The 25,973-nt window shown below is 47.9% G+C and overlaps 1 protein-coding gene across 2 annotated transcripts in view; it reads left to right on the forward strand.

The window, feature by feature from the left end:
• The window catches only part of iqsec1b (IQ motif and Sec7 domain ArfGEF 1b), a 78,113-nt gene extending 52,681 nt beyond the window's left edge, over window positions 1-25,432 (forward strand). For both annotated transcript variants that reach the window (XM_068741927.1, XM_068741928.1), the window contains 13 exons: window positions 13,344-13,617; window positions 15,279-16,537; window positions 17,588-17,749; window positions 18,729-18,851; window positions 19,721-19,887; window positions 20,308-20,447; window positions 21,062-21,091; window positions 21,210-21,335; window positions 21,430-21,529; window positions 22,047-22,208; window positions 22,331-22,507; window positions 23,624-23,673; window positions 24,908-25,432. In XM_068741927.1, coding sequence (XP_068598028.1) covers window positions 13,344-13,617; window positions 15,279-16,537; window positions 17,588-17,749; window positions 18,729-18,851; window positions 19,721-19,887; window positions 20,308-20,447; window positions 21,062-21,091; window positions 21,210-21,335; window positions 21,430-21,529; window positions 22,047-22,208; window positions 22,331-22,507; window positions 23,624-23,673; window positions 24,908-25,432 — 3,295 coding nt within the window. The remainder of the gene's footprint in view (window positions 1-13,343; window positions 13,618-15,278; window positions 16,538-17,587; window positions 17,750-18,728; window positions 18,852-19,720; window positions 19,888-20,307; window positions 20,448-21,061; window positions 21,092-21,209; window positions 21,336-21,429; window positions 21,530-22,046; window positions 22,209-22,330; window positions 22,508-23,623; window positions 23,674-24,907) is intronic.
• Window positions 25,433-25,973: the final 541 nt, after the last annotated feature.

Genomic DNA, 25,973 nt, shown 5'->3' on the forward strand with positions numbered 1-25,973 from the left:
AATCCAAGCCTCGTTTACTGGATACACCTTCTTGGGGATTTTTGATTCTGGGAGTCGCGTCTGTCATGAATGAGATTTGCCTCCTTGGTCAACAGTTCCCGAATCCGTCTTCCCTTTACTTCTGTAAAGACCTTGTATTGGGAATTTGTTTCCTGTCGCCGCTGGAAAAAAAAGAGCTTTGCTTGCTGCTCGGATCATTCGAAGCCTAAAATCAGAAAATGCCTCTGTAACCGTGGCAATAATGTTAGCGATCAAAATGTGGCGAAGGTTTAACTTCTGAAAGAACTCATTCCCGTTTTGTGTTGCCGCCATTGGAACCGGAGCGCACTGTGATGATGTCACCATGGTGACTCAGCTCTGCCTCCTTCCATCTTCCGTTGTCCTAGGAATCCTGGAATCGAGCTTCTCATTGGTAGTTTTGAGCTGGCATTGTTAATAAAAGTGGGGAAAGGGCTCCAGAATCGGGACACGACACGAAATTTAAATGTGATTAAGATCCAACGGAAGCTGCATTAAATCAAATATCTGCTGTCATCTTGTCTCATAAACCAATGAGCACTCATGACCTCCAACCTTTGTTGCCTGGCGCTATGACAAAGGCCCATTCCTCCTCTATCTGTGTGGTTCGGATTATGGACTGTTCGCGCGTGCCCGGCATCGTCCCGTGGGTCCCTGGGATTGGTCTCAGCATGTTGCCATGAGCCCCGCTAACATGTGGCAGGGAAAAGCTGCAGGAGATTATTCTGCTGGCGCTCGCTCTGCCGCCTCCGATTATAACCAGTCGGTGTCAGCAGAAATACGCGCTCTGGAGACGGCGTGCGCTGGGAACGTCGGCATGTCGCGTCGTGATCATTCCTGTAACCGATTACTGGCTTTGCATAGATCTTTAGAGAAAGACACACGTTACCTGGTGAAGACTGAAGCGACTCTCAGGCTAATAGCTGCTGCTCCCACCTTAGCAAGAGGCTAATATGCTAATGTAGAGTTGACAGATTCACCAGTAAATGTTTTTTGGCATCTTCCAAATAGATTCTGTAAAGCACGTAGCTCTGTTTATTTGAAATCACAAGAGCTGTGGAAAGTTGAGCTCCATGCAAAGGTTGAAGATGCTTGACTGCAATCAATGACTTTGCAACGCAACGGGAGGAGGGGCTCCCACCTGGTGGTTACGGAGACGCAGCAGGCTGTCCCATCATCGCAGGCCGTTCCACTGAAGAGCTGGTCGGCTCACCCTAAAACTACCCCTAAAGCACCGTTCAAAGAAGTCGTTTCTGGAAAATAACGTTCAGGAATGTTGAACCGGAATGCTCCTTCCCGTTTTTTGTTTCACCGCTCACCCTGAGAAACAAACGACTCCCCATCCTTCTCGCGGCCGAGGGAAACGGCTTGTGCCGCGTGTCCAACATCATAATTCACTGCTGCTGAGATTTTTAGATTCTTCCCGCACATTAGTGAATTCGATCCCTCCAGCCATGCTGAGCCAGCATATTGGAGATCCTACGGGATTTACTTACCACCCATTTACCAATCAGAAGTGTCATTGTTGGGTAAATTACACAGACTATTTTTCCTTTGAAAAGACATTCCGATCACACCCTGTTGTGCAAGAAGACGTGTCTTTCTTTCCGGGCAATGTTTAGTCTATGCCAGACCGGCATGTTTAAACGCTCCTCGCCTTCCATCTCGGATGCGTCATGTTTTTGGGGTTTAGCCGAGGCGTTTCTTTTAAAGCGAGGCCTTCCCACACGTGGAGACAAGCCAGCACAAGTTGTCCACGAGGTGGACTGGTCTGCAGGCGGGCCCCTCTGTTTGGAGACGTGTGGACAAAGTTCTGGTTCAAGAGGTCAGCAGAAGTCGGATCTGAAGGGGAAGCAGTGAAAGGTGGGAATAATGGATCCCTCGGGGGCGGGAAGGGTCAACCGGAGGTGTCCAGAGCGCGACTCCGGAGTGCCAGCCCGGCTTCAGAACAGATCAGACAGATCCCCCTTGAACTTTCCCAAGCGTGGATGTCTGGATGTATCTGCATACATACCTCGGAAGTTTCCTCATTAAGCCGGAAACTGAGCTCTGCCAGATGGGACTCACAATTATTCTAATTCCAAATGCTGCCCGGACCTTCAGGACGGTTTCCGCTTCGCTGCCCGGATCAGACGGGCCAATGCATTTGGCTCTGCAGTGGCTTTAGTGTTGCCAAGCGCGATTTAAGGCGGCCATTAGTAAGCCTGCATCAGCAGGTTAATGGGGAGTGTATTATGCAGATTGACTTAACATACTGCAGAGAATCATTTTCGGAGCATTGGGGATTACGCTGAACCGACGATCATTTTTCCAGGCTGCAGCATCCCTTCTGAGGCTGTGTTGACTGCGTACGGTTTTTCCTGATAATCTCACCGGGGTGGAAGCGTTGGACGTGGGACTTAACGGCATGGTTCATGGGAGCATTTATTAAATTTCAACATCAGGGAGATCAAGTTGGTTTCAGTATTAGAGTAAAGAAAAACCAAACAGAAAGCATCTTCTGTAGCTCAGGGGAAGTCCAGATTATAAATTCCTGCTGCTTGTCTGTGACTCACAACTAAATGACTCTTCATTAGAGGGTAGTTTATGCTAGCAGCCATTAAAATAAGTTTTAGTATTTAATATGAGCTCATTTCGCCTATGAGAGAACTGCAGCCTGTCACACGACTGATGGTTTATTCTCATGAACGGCGAGCTATATTTACTCTGTCACTACTTAACCACCTCTCAGTGGGCGTGTCCCACACTGAGTTCTCTATTTCTTAATCGAGGGTGTCAGCTGACGCACTGAGGGGAAGTTCTGGGTGTTGTCCTGAACTTTCAGACCGGCTATGATGCAGAATGCGTTTGGAGGCAGGTGAATGCCAGTAAATCCGACATGACAACTGGAGGATGTAATTACAGGAGAAAACACACAGCGTGCCGTTCCAGTTTTAGGAGGGTTCCAAACGGCAGCCAAAAATAATCCACATCCCCAATCAACCAGTGTAATCTAGAGTGTCCCACCAGGCTGCCACTCCCTTCCCCTGACGGCAGCCACGCAACTGCCGGCATTTCAGCCTCGGCGGAGGTGAGAACTCCAGCAGGAGGGCAGGAGGGGCACGCATGGGAAGAGAAAGGCGGCCTTTATCGCAGATGCCAACATCAACAACGCCCGAAGCCAGCGGGCGGACAGAGCGGCCGCCTGTCCTTCAATAGCCTCGTTGTGCACCCCACACCGCAGGAAAAAGGGCCGGCACAGGAGCTGCCAGAGGAAAACCGGGGCGGGGAGCTGCCTACCAGAACTAGATTCACTCTGACACCCCGTCAGTCAGAGGTGTGGCGGTCCGGAGCCTGTTTGGACATCTTTCTGGAATTTTCTTCGGGCTGGTTACGTCAGGCTGAAGCAGGTTTCTCGACCAGGTAGGTTCGGTCGCTGTAATCTGCCTGTCAGATTAGAGTTTCTCAGCCAGGTAGGTTCGGTCGCTGTAATCTGCCTGTCAGATTAGAGTTTCTCAGCCAGGTAGGTTCGGTCGCTGTAATCTGCCTGTCAGATTAGAGTTTCTCAGCCAGGTAGGTTCGGTCGCTGTAATCTGCCTGTCAGATTAGAGTTTCTCAGACAGGTAGGGTCGGTCGCTGTAATCTGCCTGTCAGATTAGAGTTTCTCAGACAGGTAGGGTCGGTCGCTGTAATCTGCCTGTCAGATTAGAGTTTCTCAGCCAGGTAGGGTCGGTCGCTGTAATCTGCCTGTCAGATTAGAGATTCTCGATTAGGTAGGTTCGGTCGCTTTGATCTGCCTGTCAGATTAGAGATTCTCGACCAGGTAGGTTTGGTTGCTTTGATCTGCCTGTCAGATTAGAGATTCTCGACCAGGTAGGTTTGGTCGCTGTGCTCTTCCTGTGACTCATTTGCTTGGATGATTCAAGAGGACCGGGTTTCATTTAGTCGAGACATAAATTCCCATTTAAGGGGGGGGAGCAGATGGATCCAGAACCTGTCATGATCGCTCTGCTCGGATCACAGGCTGCATAATGTCGCCCTCATGCTCCGGCTCGGAGACGGGACATCAATCACTTTGGCAGGAAAGGGGTTTAAAGGGGAGGAAGAGGAGACCGGTGCAGTGACTTCAACCTTCTTTCATTGATTTCACCGGAGGGGTTAAGCTCACTGGCGTTTCATTTCTGCTGTGAATGAGCGTTCTCTAATAAAATAAAATAAACATTGGATCAGGAGGACAGTTTCCACAGAGGTGTTGGGAATTCAAACTTGGCAACAATTACATTCAGACTAAACAGTTTAGCACATCTGATCGCAGGAGCAGACAGTTTAACATCCAGGTAAAACACCAGTGACGCAAGGCGAGGGAATTTTAATTGCTGCTTCAGAACCCGGATCAATCGACGGGAAAGAAGATCCCACTATAGCCGTAAAACAACAACGGCATCTAAGCACGTGTTTTAGGCAGGAGTTGTCCTAAGATGATGTTGGAGCTTTGTGAGGCATCGACGGATCGCAGCGGTACAAAATCAATGAAACTTTCATTTATTGGCACAAAATAAACAAACAACAAAAGCCTGCCGACGAGGCAATTCAGCTATTTGAACGTTTGCTAATGGGTAAACGGGTCGGATGCTATAATTTGGATAATAAGAGGGTGACGTTTAGCTGAAATGGTGGATTTTAGGTCCTGAATCCTGTTTGGGATGGCAGTCTGCCCGCTAAAAGAGTCCAGTGTGTCCCGTTTGGTGTGTTAAGATAAAAACACCTCCATGCATTTTTAATGTCGACTCCTGGTTTCATGTAAGGATCGGAGAGGAAGTCAAAATGTCACGATGAAGCGGTATTTATAGCCGTGACCCGTTTGTTCCTCCCTGGGTTCAGCCGTCCTCGTGCTGTCCGTCCTCCTCCGTGTTTGTCTTATGTCTTCTCCTCCATGTAGCTGAAGTCTTTCTCAGACACAATCTGAGCACGCTCAGCTGGGCTTCCTTTCCCGGAATAACAAAACGTTTCTGAACACAAATGAACCGGCAGCTGGTCTGGGAGTACCTCGGGTCACCGTCGCCACGAGGCTCTCCGATCGTGTCAGGATGTCCTCCGAGAAGCGCCGATGTTTGTGAACTGTTGTCATATTCATTCGCTAAAATCCGTTTCAAGGAGTTTTTAATGGGCCGAATCTGTTACGGATCTGGTCGGGGATTCAGGACAATGCTCGGTATCTGTGGAGGACATCTTCAAAACGCTTCCTGTCTGTCGCCAGATAGCATCGGGGTAGCTCTGATTGTCTGCGACGCTTTAAGAGCTGAGAATAACAAACGGCAAAGATAGGAATCGACGATAAGAAGTTTAAAGACGTCAGCGCTACAAGTTCAACTGAGCAACGTTGAAGGGTTTATCTAGAGGATGACTGGGGTTGATTTTTAGTTTCTTTTGAGGCAAAAGCAGAGCTACATGCTATTCTGTCTAGCTGGGATGAAATTCCACCAAATCTAAATCAGATTTATTCCCCCATTCCTCTCATTAATAACAAAATTCACCAAGTTAAAACGGGGATCAAAACACATCGAAACGACACCCCGCAGTGATGTCGGCCTTTAATCACTAGTGGATCTGTGTTGCTTTGCTTTACGCGCACTGTATTCACAAATAATGTTATACGCAGCGTCAACAAAGAGACAAGGATGTGATATAAATGTTTTCAGACCTTGTAAACGTCCTGCTGTTGTCATATTTTGCACGCTTTGGCCATGAAGCAGGTATTTGATACTTTATGATGTCATAATGTGGCTGTAGTTGAGGGTGAGTCATTGTGTTTCTACTGGCTGGACATACTAGTGCATGTATTTGAAAGCAAACAGAGACCAGCTATTCTCAAAATGCACCATAGGAGGCAGCGGTTAGTCCACGTAAGCCTCCCTGCGTCCCTCGCTCTCTGGTGGAGAGGGTGGCCGTGGCCCCCTCCTGCCTCTGAAGGCCACACGTGGGTGGGTTCTGAGCTCAGGGATTAACGGGTTGAAGTGGAGCCAAACGGCTTCTGCTGCAAACCTCCAGCGATGCAGTCATCCTGTCGGACCGGGGCGGGGATGGTAATGAACCTGGAGGCCGGCCAGAACCCGAGGTCCAGCCTCTGCCCAGATCTTGGTTTTTATTCAAGTGAACTTATTCCCTAGTGTGTGTGTGTGTGTGTGTGTGTGTTCACGACGCTCACACCAGGGGATGAATCCCTGTGCAAAGCGTGTTTTGGTCCAAGTTGTACCAATAGTATCACGAGGGCACGACGAGTCGTTGTTTGGGTTTGTGCACCTTCAGGTTGGGCTCATAAATAAGATGGAGTTGGTTTTCAAAAGAATCAGGTCAAATATAATCTCTCTTTATTCACGAGCTGCAACAAACCCGCTACAGAAGCGACACGGCTCTTTTATTTTGCACGTCTCCACAGATGCAAAGCAGAAAGGTCAGGCGATCATTTTTAATGTCCTTTTAATTTTGCCGTTTGGGTTCTGGAGTCATCTCCCGGCGCGCCAATGTCTCTTCTCTGTCGTGGATCTGCCGGACCTCCTCGTTTCTAATCAGAGCCGCTGTTGTTTCCAGGCCTGAGCTTGAAGCATCTCAGGAGGTGGACGCTGCAGACGCATTTGTCTCCCGCCCCGCTCGTCCAGGCCGGTCAATCTGGTTGGCAAGCAGAGCAGAAAATGCTGTGTCTGTCAATGATGCTATTTTTGTCTCTGGGGGATTAGAACCAGTCTCATACAATATGTGAAATGGATCCCCGCGGCGGGAGTGGCGACATGTCACTCCCTGAACATCGGAGGAGGTGAAGACATCCGGTCCTGGAGGGAGAAGGGCAAGGTCTCCGCCCTCTGCCCACGAGCCGAGGAGCTGCAACTGATGTCGGGATTAATTCAAGGACGACGGGTTCTGGCTGTTTACACTTTGGAGTCTAGACGGAGTGCGACAGGTGTGTCCGAAACACAAGCCCTTCAAACAGCCGGTAGAGTCGTCCGCCTGCAAACTCGCCATGAAAGCGACCCGCTAGGAGTTACTCGGCTATCCGAGAAGGACCAGTTGTTTACCGGATCCCCTAAGTAGCTTTTGAAAGCGTGTATGGCTTCAGAGGATCTGCTGGCGTAAACTGAATTAGTTTCTAATCAGCTGACGTGGAGAAACAAACCAAACCAAAAACTCGCCCGTGAAATGACCTTTTTGCATTTAGTGTTTTAGTGGATTGCCACATGTGTTTGTTGAGGGGAGGGTCTGTCACGGAGCCACGCTATGCTGCCGAGTGCCTCCCCTTTAGCAGATGGCAAAGATTCAACACCACGTCTCTGAGAGCTGCGTGTACAGTCTGGCAGTTTGCTGTCAAGATACAGATGAGAGGGACAGAAATAACCCAAGGTCTGATTAAAGGCAGCTGTCTCCAGCTATCCCTGTCCACGTTCAAACCGGTGCAGTCTGCCTGTGAGCTGCTGCAGCTTCGCCCTCGCAGCCGCTGTTGGCGCTAAAGGGAACCAGCTGGCATAGCCTGCGTTTGGCTGGGTTGAATGTTTAAATTGGTGTCCAGTTTAAAGTAAATGCACATTTGATTGGGCAGCTTGAGGTTTGATGTTTGTGCATCGCTTGGAAATGTCATCTTTTGGCCATACAGGGACTTTCTGGCACTAATCAAAATCTCCCTGAGCTCCCTGGTTCACCAGGAGCGTCAGGGAATTTCCTTCCGTCTGTGTCCTCTGAGAGGCCGTCTTTAATCCCTGTAACTCCCTCTGAATGATTCTGTATTCTTAGGATCTCTGTCTTTCACATTTTTGCATTTGTTAGGTATTACAGAAAGGAGGGTTCAAGAGTTTTTGGACACGTTTGTGCTATGAGATAATCTTATAATTAACTATCATGACTTATTATATTCCAAGGAAACATTTCCCTTCTGTTTATTGAGCTCTGCAATGACCAATCAGAGAGGTGTTCTCCAACGGCTCCCTCTCCACTCTTACTTAATCCAGACTGTTTGATTAGAATTATTTCCCACACTATTGAGAGTCCTTTCGAGGCGCTGTGTAGTTCTCTCTTCACCGGTGGTTACAGAACATTATCACACGACATTTCCAGAACCTTTCCAGTCACAACAAATGTCTTCCCACAACAAGGCTATTAGTTGTGTTATCCGACTCCTCTATGCTGGGTGGTTGCCTTGCTTCAGTAAGATCTTTGGTCCAGTTGATGCATGTCCGTTGTGTGGGTAATGATGTCATTACAAGGAAATGGGATCTGCCCCTTGCTGCTCTCGTTTTGGACCACGGCAGGGGAATAGGAGTGGGCGAAATCACCGTAGACATCAGCACAAAGATGGGAGGGGCTGTGATTCAAACGTTCCCCTTTAACTTGGCTGTTTGTTTAAAGGATGGTTCGGCGGGTCGAGCAGCCAAGCAGCTGTTGCTCTCCCTGTATCGCATTATCCAAAGACTTTGATATTGATTGGACCGTTTTCATCACTTCTTAGTCTTTAGTCTGGAGTAGGGATTATTAAACAGTGTGTCTGAGGACTGTTGTACGGAGGTAGAGCTCGCATTACTCCAGTCACTGCATCTAAAACTGTACATCCAGGGGTTCCCCCAGGCTCCGTCTCTGCCACCCAGATTCTCTTGCTATTAATAAATCCTATCTGATGCCATCACCGCCAGGCTCTTGTGTCTCGCCTCCATTTCTACTTCTTACTCCTTGCCCCTTCCTGTTTAAGACCCTCCTCATCTGCGGGGCACCAGTGCTCCCGCTGCCACACGACCCAGTTTCCTCTGGAGGAATTCCCTCCCTCTTCCTGCGAACGCCCTTCCTCGCAAGTCTCCGAAGGAAGACCAGAGCCGGAGAGGTGTCCGAGAGTGAAGCTGTGTGGTTAAGGCTGCAAAGCTGCATTTTGCCCAGGGATGGAGCAACAGAGGGCGGGACGGTGACGGGATCTGGTTTAGGAAAGCATGTGGTGTCTGCAGTGCACTTCTGACAGGACGCAGTCCTTATTGGAGCTGGAATCAGATGGCTGGTAAGCCTCACGTTGAGTGTGCACACTGGTGCATTGTGTCGAAGTCGATACTTCAAATAGTTGTTGCTCAACATGCCCTTGCGGTCCAATTTGTCTTTGAGTTTGCCTCATCATGCAGATTGTGCATTTTGCTAATGGCCGCCCATTTGTCCAGGGGCTGCCAGAATCCGCTGACATCCATCGAGAAAGCATTTGTTAAACTCGCACAGAATTGCCGTTGCTCTTTATTGGATGAATTGCCTTGATTGTATTGGACTTTATGCCAGAGGAGAGTTGCTGATCAAATTGACTTGCTGCTTCGTTTGTGATGCCGCAAAGATTTGTGCTTCATTGAGGAAGCACAAAACGGTTGCTTTTTCCTGCTGAGGGGCCAAACAAGCGAAGGCAGCCGAGTCATCGCCTTCCACCTTAAACTAATTCCAAAAGTTACTTACTAGTGATAATTATGCGAGTACACACAAAAACAGAAGAGGCAGATTGTGTGTGTGTGTGTGTGTGTGTGTGTGAGCGGCTGGTCGGAGTAATTAATTCACCCTTTATTCTGAGCCACAGAGGCTCCACTCGAAGAAGCCACTCAGCGGCACAATGAGGGCGTCTCCAGGGTAGACGTTTACAACGGAGCTCTCCTCGCATCACATGCCCTCTTCTCCGGAGCCATCCATCCGCACGACAGAGACTTCGTTCAAATTCTATCAGCCTGCAATTCATGCACTTGCACTAGATCCTGCAGTGCTTGGTGGATTTGGGAATGCTGTAATCTACCTGCCTAAATAAAGACCAGAGGCTTGGTTTACATCTTTTTTATGCCGGAGTAATTCAAATAAAGGTTTACTGATAGCAGTAGGAGAGTTTTCAAAAGCCTGTTTGGCACCTTTTTGTCTCGCAGCAGCCTTAAAATGGCAAAGAGCGATTGATGGAATTTATAGAACCTGACCTACCTGTCAGAGACATTGCACCGCAGCGTCTGGGAAAACACTGCGTCATGTCTCCGAGGTGACATCACTCATGTAATGTCAGCCGGAGTTTAGACTATACATTTTTAATGAGAGGTCCGTCCTACAAATCATTGTTGTTGTGTTAAAGACAAGCTGATATTTGTGGACATTCTTGCTGTTTCCATGTCCTTCCATGCCTCCCGAGTGACAAGTAATCCCATTGGCCACAAACTCCAGGTTGGAAATGCAGAACTCGGGAACCTTTTGTCAGGTTGAGTGAGTGTGAAGACGAACGTGATGCTGGATTTATTCTTAGTGCATAAATCTGGCATCACGTTCATGTTGGAAACCAACAGCCTAGTTTTGGGTTTACAGTTTTTCAAAAGTTGGAACGTTGCAGTCCTTTCTAACATTTGAATGCAACGTGCATCCTTGAAAGGCTCAGTTAATTACGATTACATTTTGTTGGTTGGTTGGTTGTGAGTTATGAGAGAACCCAGTAGAATTCCTTGTTAACTTTATCTGTCAGGGAAAACAATTACAAATAGCAACTGCAAACGGTAGCATGTTGATAAAATGAGATTCAATTCAGTTCATTTTTATTTCTATAGCATCAGATCGTAACAAAGTAATGTCAAAGCACTTTACAGTAGTGGACGGACATCGGTCTTGACCGGTTGGGATGAGAGAGAGCGAGAGAGAGAGAGAGAGAGGGGGGGGGGGGGGGGGGGGGCGTGATATCCTCTTTTCCATTTGATATCCTCTTCTCCTCTGATAAGCTAATGACATTTAATTACAGGAGGGATTTTCCATTCTTGTGAAGATGACTTTTATCTTTCAGAACGAGGTTCCTTCAGTCACGTTTTATTCTAGGAACTTGCACTCTAATTTGTCTTTTGCCACCATTTTTATGCAGCGCGACTGTGGTTTAAAATTTGATTTGTTATTTTTTTTATTTATGAGGCTGGAAGAACGCTCGACTCAGACCGTAGAGGTCTCTTCGTAAATCAGCGGGTCTGAACCAAGGTCATCTCCATGCTCCGCCTGGTCCACAGGGATTGGATCGGATTGCTAGCATGAAGAAAAGTGCCGTCGAGCATTTAGAAATTTAAAGTGCCGTTTTACATTTTGCAAAGAACAGTCATCCTTAACCAGCCCTACCTCTTTTTGGAGGAAGCTGTTTACATGTATTTAAATGCTTTGCATGTTCTTTACTACAAGAAACGTCCAGTTCATGAATTGAATGCTACAAACCCAGCCAATAGAAGACGAGCATGCTTTTCATCCAGACTTCCTAGAGGCATCTGCAGACTCCTTCGACTTTGGTGCTATATTTTCAAGCCTCTCTTCCATCTAAACAAATGGACATTTCCAATTAGACACCCTCAATTGGAGTAGAGGTAAACAGCCCACTCCATAGTATAATTAAAGGACTGCTTCAGTCTGATTAGGTTGGGTCCTTTTAGTACACAAACTACATCAAAGATAAATGGGAATAGTCAAGATGGCTTTGAGGGAGAAAGTTTTATCTGCTGAGACATAATGAGATGACAGATCTCTAGTTTGCCCGGCGGTGACAACAAATCTTTAAGAACAATTCAAAAAGAAATGCTAGCCTTGTGTAACTCGGGAGGCTATGGATTCGCCTTTCAAATCCATTAGAAATGATTTATGATTAAAGTAAGTCTTTTAAGTTACATTTGAACACACAGGTACAGATTTTGTGTTCACTAATTATTATACTTCAAAGCAACAAAAACCTCTTCAGTATTTGTGCGAGACCTCTTTCAGGTGCAGCTAAGCTAAGCTACATGGTGCTATGACACGATTCAAAACGATACGATGCAAAGAAATACAATACAAAACGATACTTTCCTAAACAAACTATTATTATTATTTGGGGAACCTTTTTTGGAGTAACTCTGTACTTAATTCACAGAAATGTGTGTTCTTGACCTTCTGGTCAAATTCTTGACGAGAACACGGATAAGCATATTTTCAAGAAAAAAATTCAATTTTCCTTCGCGAGGTTGTGCAACGTCACCGTGCTGTCCTGTTGAGAGGGAACAAAGGAAAAAGCTGCTGCTTTCCCTGTGAGGACGTGTCTTTGGCGTGCAGGCTGTGGCACTAGATGATAATGAATACTATCTATTGGGCACATTTCTCATTTATGATACTCAAGATGAAGAGGATGCAGGAAGGTCTTTGATAAAGGTTTCTGGTCTGATCGTTTCATCTGAGTGTGCGATTATAAATCATCCTTTATTTCAGACAGTTATTTATCTCTAGCCCAGAATCATAGCTTTCACTTGGGGGGGGGGGGGGGCTTTATAATATGTGTCACATATATGAACCCCTTTGCTCTTTGTGACTTGCAGATAAAAAGGAACCAAGTTTTTTTTTTATCATCATTATTATTTTTGTCAGGGACAAAAAAGACCAGGCTAATGACGGGCACCGTTTTTTGTACTGCTCATTCACCTTGCATGTACTACGTACATCCTGCTCTTGACATCTAATCTCTTTCCGAATATAGCCTTTTATTTCTGCCTTTATTATCTAACCTCAGCACATTCTCTCGCGCACACGGAGCCATTTCACAAGGTCGTGCACAGCGACAGATGCCTCCGGGTGGACGTTGTTCTGAGCCTTTACACTTTTCATGACAAAACCAAATGAAATGATAGCGATTAATTTTTTGGCTAAGAAAAAGATTGCTGTAAGAGAGAACTTGTCATCGCCACACCATAAATTGTAACTGGCGAGGTGAACATCTGGAAATCAGCAGTCTATATATATATAATGGCGCCTGGCTGTGTTTGATTTGCTTCTACAGCTACGTTTTTTTTAGTTTACACAAAGGAAGTTGACTTATTTTCCTATTTCTTCCTGAAATAGGTTTGATTCTTCAAATAAATGTTATTGAGCTGCGTTCAAGCTCCAGAGCGCAGTGCATTTAGCCTTCTCAGGTAAATCATAACAGTCTGAGAGGTGTGGAAGAAGTACCCCGACGTGTGGCTGGCATTTAGCCGCTGCAGCCTGCAACTCTGCCCGGTGCAGATCATAGGGATTTTAGTTTGTTGTGCTTTACCTCGGTTCTTTTTTTATTCATAATTTGGTCAAATACTTTTAATTTGTGGTTTCTCAGTGCGTCTTGTGCTTTCTGAATCGTGACGGGAAGATGTAAAGACTTCGGTCGTGCGCAGACTGCTTGCTGAAAATGCTCTCGCTCAGATTTATGCCCTTCCGGCGGAATCAAAGTTCACCTTTTTTTCGTTTTTTTTTTTTTAGATCCGTCACGTGTTTCTCACTGAAGCACAGAGCGCCGCATGCTCTCAGGAAGAGGAGTCAGCAGGTTAACCCAGAGTTCTCCATCTGTCTTTCAGTGTGGAAGGTGATGCTCCTGGCAGCGAAGTGGGTGCCTCTGTGGACCCCGGCTACAGTTGTGTCCCAGTGACCCACAGCGGCGGGCTCGGTCCCGACCACCTGGACAGCCAGCTCTACGGAAACATCTTCCTGCCGGGCCACCAACGGCCCCGCCGGCCCAAGCTACAGCACTCCCAGTCCATCCTTCGCAAGCAGGCAGAGGAGGAGGCAATCAAGCGCTCCCGCTCCCTGTCGGAGAGCTATGAGCTCTCATCAGACCTGCAGGATAAGCAGGTGAGACGGAAAGCAATAAAAGGACGTGTCATGATATGGAAAATGTACAAAAGAGCAATTCAAAAATTAGCTGTTGGTTGTTTTTTCTTGTCAAGTTCAACCTCGGATCATGAAGATAACGATGCAAAATCAATCCCCGTATTTGATTATCTAGCTGTGGCTAATTACTGTCCGGTGTTAAATGAAGAGAAGCAAATCGCACGTCCAGTTCTCCTGCTCTGCCCCGTTGTATTTCTTTTATTCAAGCACTACGAAGCAGAAATCCTCGTAGTGTCCATTATTTGGACATTTGGATCACCAAGTTAATTCAAGGGTAAACGGACTTTATCCAACCAGTCTGATCCACGTATGAACAGATAGTCCACCGACCCATGAAGGGCGGTTCCCGATGCGCCGGGTCGACCTAGTCGTGAGTCTGTTTTTATCTATCGCGTCATTGCATGTTGACAGAGATGAACACTTTCATTATCCTGAAGGAAATGAGACCCACGCTGATAAACATGGAACCCGACAAACCGATTGGACCCATGAAATGTCGTCCAATCTAATCACACTAATAAACAACCGTCTGAATTATTTAGTGGAAGTATCAGATAACAACCCCCCCCCACTGTGACAAATTGCGAGTAATCTAACAAGTTTATTACATTTCCCTTCCTTTTATAGCGTGATTATATTATCTGAAGGTTATTATATGACTTGAGGCTCATCTAAGTCTCCAGGTTCTCGTGGCGGTCAAATCAACGCCATATATTTGTGGTCTGCTTCGGCCTTGTGGCCATGTCGGCGGCGTCTCTGTGGAAGGAAGCTGACCTTCTTATTAAATGGCGAAAGCTGCTTCTTGGGGAAACTCGGTGTCCTGGTGTCGTGGCCAGTTTGACGCCCTTGGCCTCCACGGCCCCGACATGGTGCAGAGTCTGAGTCTGTAATTGGAAACTTGCAGTAGACTATATATATATATATAACTTAAATATCAACTACGGTGTGTGGCAAGTCTGTACTACATTTTAGTTGGTTTGTTTTTCCTCTGACTCTTGTTAAAATTCCCAGTTCATCAGTCAAACTGCATTTTCATCAACATCCCCTCTTCCCTGGAGGTCTATTGGAGCATAACAGCCTAAATTCCGGCCACTCGATCTTGATTTATCTAAGCTATGACCCAAGCTGAGACATGGGCGGCGTCATTCGTCATTCTTCATTCTGCCACTCACGTTTCCGTGGTAATCGCTTTTGCAGCCAGGTGAAAATTTCTAGCCGAACAGATGCTTAAAATAATACTCTGGACAAAAACGTGATAAATTTACAAGACAAAACGCGCTCGCTAAAGGCTAATAAAACTCCTCTTCCGCGCTGCGCCTTTAGTAGACGGAGTTGAACTGTGACTCCTGGGAATATATAGTCGAGTGTGTCTAATACAGAAACCTTTAACGCAAACAGGAAGAGGCGCCTCCTCTGCCTGATCCATCACTTTAGTGTTTGTCCTCTAAAACCAAAGCACAGAACCTTTTAGAGCACCGCTTGTGCTTCACCGTTCGTCTCATTGCAGAGAAACATTGTCACGGTTGGATTTTACAGCCAAGAGACTATATATACTGTTCTAACTACCGGTATATATACACACAGTACACATATGATGGTAACTTCCCTGTCTGTTCTTACAGGTGGAGATGCTAGAGCGTAAATACGGTGGGCGCTTCATAACCCGGCATGCAGCCCGTACCATCCAGACGGCGTTCCGCCAGTACCAGATGAACAAAAACTTTGAGCGTCTCCGAAGCTCTATGTCTGAGAACCGCATGTCCAGGAGGATCGTGCTATCCAATATGAGAATGCAGTTCTCCTTTGAAGGACCTGAAAAAGTCCACAGCTCCTACTTCGAGGGAAAGCAAGTGTCGCTATCGGACGACAACGCCAAAGTCGGAGCGCTGGTTCAGTCGGAGCATGCCGGGGATTTGGGCCTGCCGGCCACGAGCGCCACGACGCAGAGCGACTTCTCAGATGCTATTACGGAACTAGAGGATGCCTTCTCCAGACAGGTCAAATCTTTAGCCGAGTCCATAGACGATGCTCTGAACTGTCGCAGCGTGCACGGTGACGACAGCCAATCGGAACCAGGGAGAAGCCACCAGGATTTGGAAAGAGAGGTCAGCGGCCCGGTCAAACCCTCACACAGTGCTTCCGAACGTCGCAAACTGGACGAGATGACGGCGTCTTACAGCGACGTCACGCTTTACATCGATGAAGAGGAGCTGTCGCCGCCGCTGTCTCGGTCTGTAGAGCGGCCCTCCAGCACAGAATCGGACCTGCGTCATCGTTCCCTCAACTCATCCCAGGACTATTGGTCCCTGGCCCACAAGGATGAGAAAGGGGACACGGACACCAGCTGCCGCAGTACCCCCTCCCTGGAGTGCCAAGAGCAGCGGCTGCGAGTCGACCATCTACCCTTGTTGACCATCGAGCCTCCGAGCGACAGTTCAGTGGAGCTGAGCGATCGCTCTGATCGCAGCTCCCTGAAGAGGCAGAACGCCTACGAGCGGAGCGTCAGCAACCCGCAGAGCAGCAGCCCCAAACACGTCGGCCACGGCCTGCCGCCCCGGGGGCTTCCTCGAGAAGAGGACGCCGCCCGCCATCGGCCGCGGCAGCTGGAGGCCCACCTGGCCATCAACGGCACCGCCAACCGGCAGAGCAAGTCCGAGTCTGACTTCTCCGACGGCGACAACGACAGCGTCAACAGCACGTCCAACTCCAACGACACCATCAACTGCAGCTCCGAGTCGTCGTCCAGGGACAGCCTGAGGGAGCAGACGCTCAGCAAGCAGACGTACCACAAGGAGACGCGCAACAGCTGGGACTCTCCGGCGTTCAGCAACGACATCATTCGCAAGAGGCACTACCGCATCGGGCTGAACCTCTTCAACAAGTATGTATGAACGACGGTCACGGGACAAGACAAGACGCGGCCCCGTCGCTAAACCAAACCCCTGTTGGCCGACAACTTGGCTTGTGTGGTGAAAACCTTTTTTTATATTTGCATACATAGATGCAATTTATACTGTACATGCGTACTACATACGCAGAACGTGGAAAGGAAGTGAAGCATCATGTGCAGGCAGGCTGGAGGAAAGTATCAGGTGTCCCCTGTGATAGGAGAGTGTCAGCGAGGATGAAGGGAAAGGTCTACAAGACAGTGGTGAGGCCAGCCATGATGGACGGCTTAGAGACAGTGTCTCTGAGGGAAAGACAGGAGGCGGAGCTGGAAGAGGAGGAGATGAAGATGCTGAGGTTCTCCTTGGGAGAGACCAGCTTGGATAGGATTAGAAATGAGACAATAAGAGGGACAGTGAAGGTCAGACGTTTTGGAGACAAGGTCAGAGAGACCAGACTTTGATGGTTTGGACATGTCCAGAGGAGAGACGGGGACTATATCGGTAGAAGGATGCTGATGATGGAACTGCCAGGGAACAGGGCTAGAGGTCGACCCAGGAGAAGATACATGGACGTAGTGAGGAAGGACATGAGAGTGGCTGGTGTTGGGGAGGACGATGCAAAGGACAGGGTGAAGTGGAGGACGTTGGCTTGCTGTGGCGACCCCTCGGGGGACAAGTACGGTAGTAGTAATATGTCCGTACCAGTGCATCCTGCTTGTCGTTGCAGCGATTCCTCGACACTAAACACGTACATTTCCTGTTGTAACTCTGAGTTGTCGTTAAACGAGGACCGTCTGTTCATGATCAATATGTAGTGATGGGTTCAATAAAACTGATTGGACTCTATGTGATTCCATTTAATCACAGATGATTGTGAACACAGAGAGGAGACTAGCTCCCTCCTCCTTTCTTTCCACCCCCCCCCACCCCAAAAAAAAAAACTGCTTTTGGATTTTGTCCTAACTCCTTCAATCCATCTCTCTCTCTCTCTCTCTCTCTCTCTCTCTCTCTCTCTCTCTCTCTCTCTTCTCCGGTGTCTCCAGGAAACCAGAAAAGGGCATCCAGTATCTGATAGAGAGGAACTTTGTCCCCGACACTCCAGTGGGCGTGGCCCACTTTCTGCTCCAGAGGAAAGGCTTGAGTCGGCAGATGATCGGCGAGTTCCTGGGCAACAGGCAGAAGCAGTTTAACCGAGATGTCCTTGAGTGAGTGTTCAAGAAGTCCCTCCTTTCAATCCCGCTCCAGGAGGGCGAACCTGGTTGCAAAAAATAAAAATGGTTGAAAGTTTGCAATCTTCAGTCATTCAAAGAATCTTTCAGCTTCTGAGAAGCACATAATTACCTGACTTGTATCCAGGAAGTAAACAGAAATAGAATCCACTCAGGAACTTCCTCTGGTGAACACGAATGCTTTTATATTCTTCAGTCCTTTCAATCGGGCAGGGAAGTCGAGCAAAGGAAAACATCTTGTATTTTCCAGTAGGATTCCTTTGAATATTTCAAATGGACCTATCTCAAAGACAGTCGCTCGATATGAGAGCCGGCTGAGATTCATTGGAGGATAAGGCCAGGAAAGGTCCGTCAGAGTCAGTTTGACAAACCTTATCTAAAAGGCCTCTCGAGAAAGCTTTAAATCCTGACATACAGGGCATGAAGATATCCAGACTCTAGAGGCTCTACGTTTACATAAGTCAAAGCGTCATCGGCACAACGGAGAAATATGTCACAAAGTCAAGAATGAACCATAAACAGGGGATTATGTCCTCCCACGGTGTCCAATCGCCTGCCTTCTCAGCTCTTAATCATCTTTTTGGGCGTAATTGCACATTTTAAAGGCTGAATCTTCAATTATTTTGACTACGCAGATTTTTTGGGGGCGCAAAATGTATGCCATAAAATTGCGTTGAATGTGATTGTTGTTTAAGTATGTCATTGTGCAAATGCAAAAAAAAAACATGAGCGTAAATCACGAGATTAAACTAACAGTTAGTGATTGGTCAGGGTGGGAAATAAAAGATTAAAAGATTCTCACCACTGGGAAAGGTTGTTGTTTAAAAAACAAAGCAGAAACACCCAAATCAGAAATTAATTTGTGTTTCTGTTAAATTATAGATTCCTGTCGAAAAGGATTGTGATCGTCTTTATCTGATTGCATTGCGCTTCTGTTCACTTCCCTTTCCTCCAGCTGTGTGGTGGATGAAATGGACTTCTCAGCGATGGAGCTGGATGAAGCGCTCAGGAAATTCCAGGCGCACATCAGGGTGCAGGGCGAGGCCCAGAAGGTCGAGCGGCTGATTGAGGCCTACAGGTAACGACCCCCCCAGGTTTTATCTCCAGCTTGTGCTCAATGAAGGCTGGATGGGGAACAGAATCATCTCCAGTCACGTAATCTTCCCGCAGCTGACATTCCTTTGGACATCAGGTCTTGCATCATCGCTGATCCATCTGAGGATTACGTGACGCCCTTTCATCAGGTTCATTGGCCTTTACAAATCTCGCTGTCTTCATTTTAAGCCCAAATACTCCGCCGGGATGTTGCAGTAAATGCCATTAAAGAGGAATTCCGAAAGGGGAGGAAAGCGTCCCCCAGAGCTGCTGACGGATATACGTTGTTCCTTCATTTATTTTCGTTAAACCTCTGGTAGAAAGCTGTATACTTTTGCCCTCTGAGAATTAGCATCGATCGGCGCCTCAGTAAACGCCGCAGTCACTGTTACATAGCGAAGAGAACGGTAAATGATGGTTAGGCGAGCCCAGTCCAGGTACGATCGTGAATTCACTCTATGATGACTCGGGCAGAAGTGAAATGTTCTGTCGGACGACTGCAGGCCGGAGCGACCGTGATCAGCGGCGCTGCCTCAGCCTCGGTATTGATGTCGGGGATCTCTAACGGGATGTTGCTGATTCGCTTTGCCCTGGAGGATACTGATGATTTCATGCTTTCAGATCTATTGATTGCTCTCAACACTTTTTGTGTAAACAACAATGATTCAAACGTGTTGCTTTCACACAGACATTTAGTTTTTTTGGGTGGGCGTGTCCTATGCCATCGAGCAGAGAGCCGCCGTCTGACCCCCAGGATGCACTACGGAGTGAAAGTCATTATGCAAAAAGCCACTTCATCTATCAGGACCTGCAGCAGCTTGTTGAAAATGCGTCCTTCTGTTCTCTTCACAGCCAGCGCTATTGCATCTGTAATCCTGGCGTGGTGCGCCAGTTCCGGAACCCTGACACCATCTTCATCCTGGCCTTTGCCATCATCCTCCTCAATACAGACATGTACAGCCCCAACGTCAAGCCAGAGAGGAAGATGAAGCTGGAAGACTTTGTAAAGAACCTTCGAGGTACTTCCCCCCCCCCCCCCCACCTCCTGCTTTGGGTCCACTTTACAAAACCAATATTATAGTCTCCAGGGATGAACTGAGTTGCATTTATGTGTTTTACCTTGTTTGAAGACCAAGACAAGAAAGCTCGGCTTTTGAGTCTAAGCTGTTTTTAGTTGCCCCTGACAGATTTTGAGGGTATTAGCGAGGGGCTTTGGGGCTGACTCATTACTCTGCCCATTGGAGTGTTTGTCATTAAAGTACAGTACAGAGACAAGGAGAAATACTTTTCCTCAGAGAGTTCTGGAGGACATTTCTGCGAGAAATATTTGCAGTCCAGCAGTATGCGAGTACATTCAGCGCTTCATCAGCTCGCATAAATCTGTGCATTAACCATTAATCCGTCGTTTTTCTCTCTCTTTTCCTCTCGTCTTCGTAAAGGAGTGGACGATGGGGAGGACATCCCCCGAGAGATGCTGGTAGGAATATATGAGCGGATTCACAAGCGGGAGCTCAAGACTAATGAAGACCATGTGTCCCAGGTTCAGAAAGTGGAAAAGCTCATTGTTGGGAAAAAGCCGGTAAGTTTGAGCGTGCCCTTGGGCTGCCGCGGTCGAGTGTGACCACTTTTATCTTCCCCTACATTTCAAGAGGCGACTGCAGCAGCAGCGTGCCGAACCAAATTGCAGACAGTACTTTATTTGTCATGGTCCTCCTCATGAGTTAGTATTTCTACCTGAACTTGCTTTCGTCACTGCGCAGCACATCAATTCTTCGGGGCAGAAGACCTTCATGCCGAATGACTGTCATATCTCTTGCGACAAGTGCTTGCCGAGGAAAGCGCCGCCTGACAAGTGCTGTGATAATAAATCAGATAAACAGCCCCATGATCCTGAATGCGCTGTCTTGAAACCTTTCTGTCAAGTGACGTCCCCTTCGTCAAGCTCGCTTTGCTGCAGTGACAATAATTACTCCAAGTCCAAGGCAACTTGACGATGTCGTGATCATAAATGTGAAACTAAATGTATTGCTAAAGTTTTTTTGAAGGACACGTCGGCGTTTCCTTCGTGAGCTATTTAGAGTCGCTGCTTTTAAATTGGCCCGATGCTTCTTCTTGAACATTAAGTCGATCGTGGGTTTTGAAAGTTTCCACATGTGTTCGCTGATCCGTGTAAAATGCCTCTCGCTCACACAGATTGGCTCGCTGCACCACGGCCTGGGCTGCGTAAGTATTCCTCCTTCTGTCATTTTCGGTTTGAGTTTGGAAAATGGAGCCGATTTCAACACCGCGGAATGTCTAAAGTTACTTTTCTATCAGCCGTGATGTTGGGTTCTGTGTGCAGGTACTATCCCTACCCCACAGGAGGCTGGTGTGTTACTGCAGACTTTTTGAAGTACCCGACCCCAACAAACCACAAAAGTTGGGCCTGCACCAAAGGGAGATCTTCCTCTTCAATGACCTGCTTGTGGTACTGGACTTTATTGTTCCCTTATGCTGAGAACACATTGGGCATTCCGCTGAAATAGTCTAATCCCCTGTGTATGCTGCACTTTTCCATATAGGTTACAAAGATTTTCCAAAAGAAAAAGAACTCTGTGACGTACAGCTTCCGTCAGTCCTTCTCGCTTTATGGCATGCAAGTGTTGCTCTTTGAGAATCAGTGTAAGTGTCGGTCAGTTTTGCACAAAACCTTCGGTTTGCTTCAAATCACACGTTTGTCCAAATGCAAATGTCTTATTCAAAACGGCCAAACTCAAAGGCAGTAAAGCCTGCGGGCGAGTTTTGCCCATTGCCAGAACATGAAGTTGTCATTCTGATTGTGCTTCATTTGAGGAACACCCCAGAAATGAGGGATCGCCAACTAGACAATGTTGGAACACGACTTGACAGGAGCCATTTGGAAACTGTCCACACGACAGCAACCGTAACAGCAGTTGACATCAACGGGTCATGCTAAAAAAAAACGCTCGCATGTCCGCCTTGGTGTCAATGTTTCCGATGCAGCCAATCAGAGATAGAGCCTAAAGATATCCACGACTATTGGAAAGTTAGTCTGGACCGAAAACCAACATTGAGTTTGAAGCATACTGACACCTTCTTGTTGGCAGAACTGTTGTCTGTTATTGACGCAACTCAACTGTGTGGACTTCTCCATTGATCTGATTGTATCACCCTCTAGATTACCCCAATGGAGTCCGATTGACTTCAGCCATTCCTGGAGCTGACATCAAAGTCCTCATCAACTTCAATGCACCCAATCCTCAGGACCGCAAAAAGTTTACTGACGATCTGCGAGAATCGATTGCTGAAGTCCAGGAGATGGAGAAGTACCGGATAGAGTGTGAGTAGGCTAAATAAATATCCTTATTCCAACATGACTACTCCTATCTCAGCTTAAATGAGAAATGGCGAGAAGGAGTTGGCTGGACTAATGTTCTTGTGGCGAATCCGTCTCTTACGCAGCGGAACTAGAAAAACAGAAGGGGGTGGTGAGACCCAGCATGTCCCAGAGTTCAGGGTTGAAGAAGGACACGGGCAACGGCAACCTGAGCCGAGCGAGCCTGGACGACAGCTACGCCATCGGCGAAGGTTTGAAGAGGAGCGCCCTCAGCAGTTCCCTACGCGACCTCTCGGAAGCAGGTGAAAATCAAGGGTTGTCATGGTAACATAATATCCCATCCCTCTGCTAGGCAAAGTAGAGCATCTACCCTGGAAGGTATTATTCCCTCATTTCGGGGTATTACTCGGAAGAGTTCCCGTTGCCGCAGTTTGTCTGGCAGCGGCAGCTGAATGGAAATCCCCGCAAGGCAGGAAGCAAATGAAGTGCGGAGAAAGGAATGGCTGTTTGCTAATGGGCCCAGGTGTAATTTACTGCAGGCTATCAGCTGATGATCCCGCTTCGCTGGAGGGGAAGGAGGCAGCCTTATGTTGGTCACGGTGATCAGTTCGCCCGTCTTAGCAGTAAGAAGAATTCATGTGGCGTGGTTGATTCAGGCAAGGTGTGGCGTGTCGGCTCCTGGCCAAGGAGCTTCTCTGGGGCCCGTGAAAGGCGGTTCAGACCAGTCAAGCTGCTCTTTAATTAGCTTTTTGAATGAGACACTGTATAGCGGCCTGAGATAGAGCCCAACCAATTCTGGATCTTAGATGCCCAGTTTTCCAAGGAAATGTTGGTGATTTGAGGTCCTTTTTTACTTTTCTCGCTGGCTCATGCTAACACCGCTACGTCTACCGATAGCAGTAACCTATTGACGGGTTTGTGCTAATTGTGGGGTCCAAGAAAACACTTGTTTAATATTTCTCAGGAAGTAATCAGTTTGAAAGATTTTGATTTTAACAGGAAGAGAAGATAGCATTGGTTGCATTGTGGGAAACGTAGTATCCGTGTTTTTGAGCTCACAAGTCCTAATATTGGACTAAGATTCCGGATACTGTCTGGCGAGTATTACGAAGTAATGCATGTGAAATCTGTTAAGTAATTCAAAGCATCTTTCCCTGATGGGACGGTCTCCTGACATGTCGAAAAAGTCTTCAAGATTAAATTACCCCAGTTTGTTGTGAAGTTTTAGCACCGACCTTGCTTGTGCCCTTTCCTTTAGTCACTATTTGCCCCCCCTCCCATACTGGCGATCCTTTGCTAGCTAGTCCTTGGCTGTTGTTTTATTTTCTTGTCACCCTAGTGCGAGACAGAAAGGGATATGTGCATCTTCCTGTCTTTGCCAGGCGTGTCTAATCTGTCATGTCACATGTTCTGGCCAGGCAAGCGTGGGAGACGCAGCAGTGCAGGATCACTAGACAGCAATATGGAAGTAAGTAGGATGCATCTGACGCTGAATCCAACAAGTCTCTGTGTTTGTTTCTTTGCCGTTTGAATTTCTTCTGTTTTCTTGTGGTTCCGATGCGAGCTCCTTTGTCGTTGTGCATGAACTGGGCTTGAAACGGAATGATCCGCTGCATGCATCAACCGTCGATACCCCCGACTCGCATCAGGGCTGCTCCATGTCGGACTGTCACCTTTGAGTCGTTCTCTTTTGTGTGGCGGGGTTTGGATTTTTGCCCGTAATCCTGTACATGTATGAAGTGGCCTGGCTGTGCTTTGTCAGTTCCATCTACTGCATGCCTCAAAGTTTGAATCGACTCACCCTGCTTCCTTTCACTGACCCCTGACCCCGAAAAGAGGCTCCTCTATTTCCTCTCTTATCGTTTCTCTCAGGCAGCGTTTTACCGGCGTGAATAAATGTGAGCATAAAGGCACCGACATGAGACGATGAATGCATTCTGTCGGAGATCATTACGTCCTGGAAGACTAACTGCTTTTGTCGGACGAATCGATAAATGATAGGATTGTCCTTTTCAACAGAATGAAAGAGTTCGTGAAAATGCTAACAGTGGCCATGTAATTTGCATGCCATGCATGCTTCTCAAAGATCAGCTTTGATTCATCTCTTTCACGTCAATGTTATTCTGTGTTAATGTGCACTTATTTAAATTTTCCCTATAATTTCTAGTAAATTAAAGTGTTTATCCTGCTGAGTGGGAACGTCAAAACACATCAGTCAAATCCGTAGCACACTCGCAGTGAACCTGAAGTCAACGCTCCTACGTGGTCTTGCATACTAATTGAGATGCTCGACAGAGATTTCAGATTGTTCCGTAAAGGCTTAGAAGTGTGTGTGTTTGGGGGGGGGGGGGGGATAACAATTAAAGAGGGCACTTTAGTCCGGGAAACCAGATGGAACGGTGACAGGAACTCCCAACGGCGCCAGTCTGAAGATTCGGTGTCATGACGGTGCATATTCCAAAGACTCTGACGAGCTCAGCAAACCGAGCCCCAGGACCATTTAGGAATCGACAGTGAAACGTCGCCGTGGATGGGCAGACGGAGGCGGGGGGACCAGCGCAGGAAAACAGCGAGCCGCTTTCACGAGGCAACACCGCGTCCGTGTGAAATCTAGAATTAGCTGCGGCCGGTCTTTCGGTTGACGGTCCAATGGGAAGCCTACACTTTTTCCTGTTGTCGTCTGACTGTCTTCTCTTTTGTAGGGGTCCATCATTAGCAGTCCTCACATGCGGCGGAGACCCCCGTCCAGCCGAGACTGTCCTTCCCGCCACAGCGGCCAGTCCCTGCCCAACTCCTCTTCTCTGCTTGGGTCTTTGTTCGGCGCCCGACGGGTGAAGTCGCCCAGCCCCACCCCGCATCCCACCCTCATCTCCCACGCGCCTCACCCCACCAACCTGCACCACACGGCCCGGGTGGAGACAGACACGCCGGGTCCCATGCACCACGCCCAGTTCTGCCACGTGACCCAGAACCCGCCGCCTTACCACCACCATCATCACTACCACCCACCGGCGCACTTGCAGCACCCTCCGCACCAGTACCAACCGCCCCCTTCTCACAGCCAGCAGGCGTCCTATCCGCCACACGTGCAGCACGGCCACGGGGGCCACCCGGCCCACTCCTCCCACCCAGCCCATGGCGCCCACCACCACGGCGTACCTCCACCAGCCTCCCAATCAACCAGTAGCACCAAGCCCAAGCACAGCGGCATCAGCACGGTGGTCTGAGGCGCACTGGGCGGGGGGGTTCTCTGACTGAGGTCTTGTTTTACTCTGAGACTTTCGCACTGTGCATCTTCGGTTAGGTCACGGGACGCCAGACGGGATCCTGCGCCTCCTTTACGGGAACAGTCGATCCGGTAGAAACAGATTTCATTCCAGGTCACAAGTCACGTCCGCCTGCTTCAAGAGTAACGGACAAGAACACGAGAGCATGCACAAAGACCACGCCCACTGTTCCTCCTCAGCAAGTCAAAGGACGACGATCAAACATCTCGCCTCATAAGCAAACACTCCTGTTGATTCTCATGCCTGCAAATTGACTTCACCTAGCGTGAGGCAGACGCTCGTCCTCAGCGGTAGATGTGCGAGTATTTAGCGTAGCGGTAGCTCACGGCGCACTGTGATTTCTGTTAGCGGTGATAAATGTGCCAATTGTTGAAGCATTTATAACTTTAGTCACAGAAATGCTTTATGTATATTGTGCATAGTATTTTATAAAATATCAACTTATTCTGATTATATTTACAGAACCAACGTGCAGTGCCGC

This window comes from Brachionichthys hirsutus, chromosome 8 (genome assembly GCF_040956055.1).
Source record: "Brachionichthys hirsutus isolate HB-005 chromosome 8, CSIRO-AGI_Bhir_v1, whole genome shotgun sequence".
In the NCBI taxonomy this organism is placed as follows: Eukaryota; Metazoa; Chordata; class Actinopteri; order Lophiiformes; family Brachionichthyidae; genus Brachionichthys; species Brachionichthys hirsutus.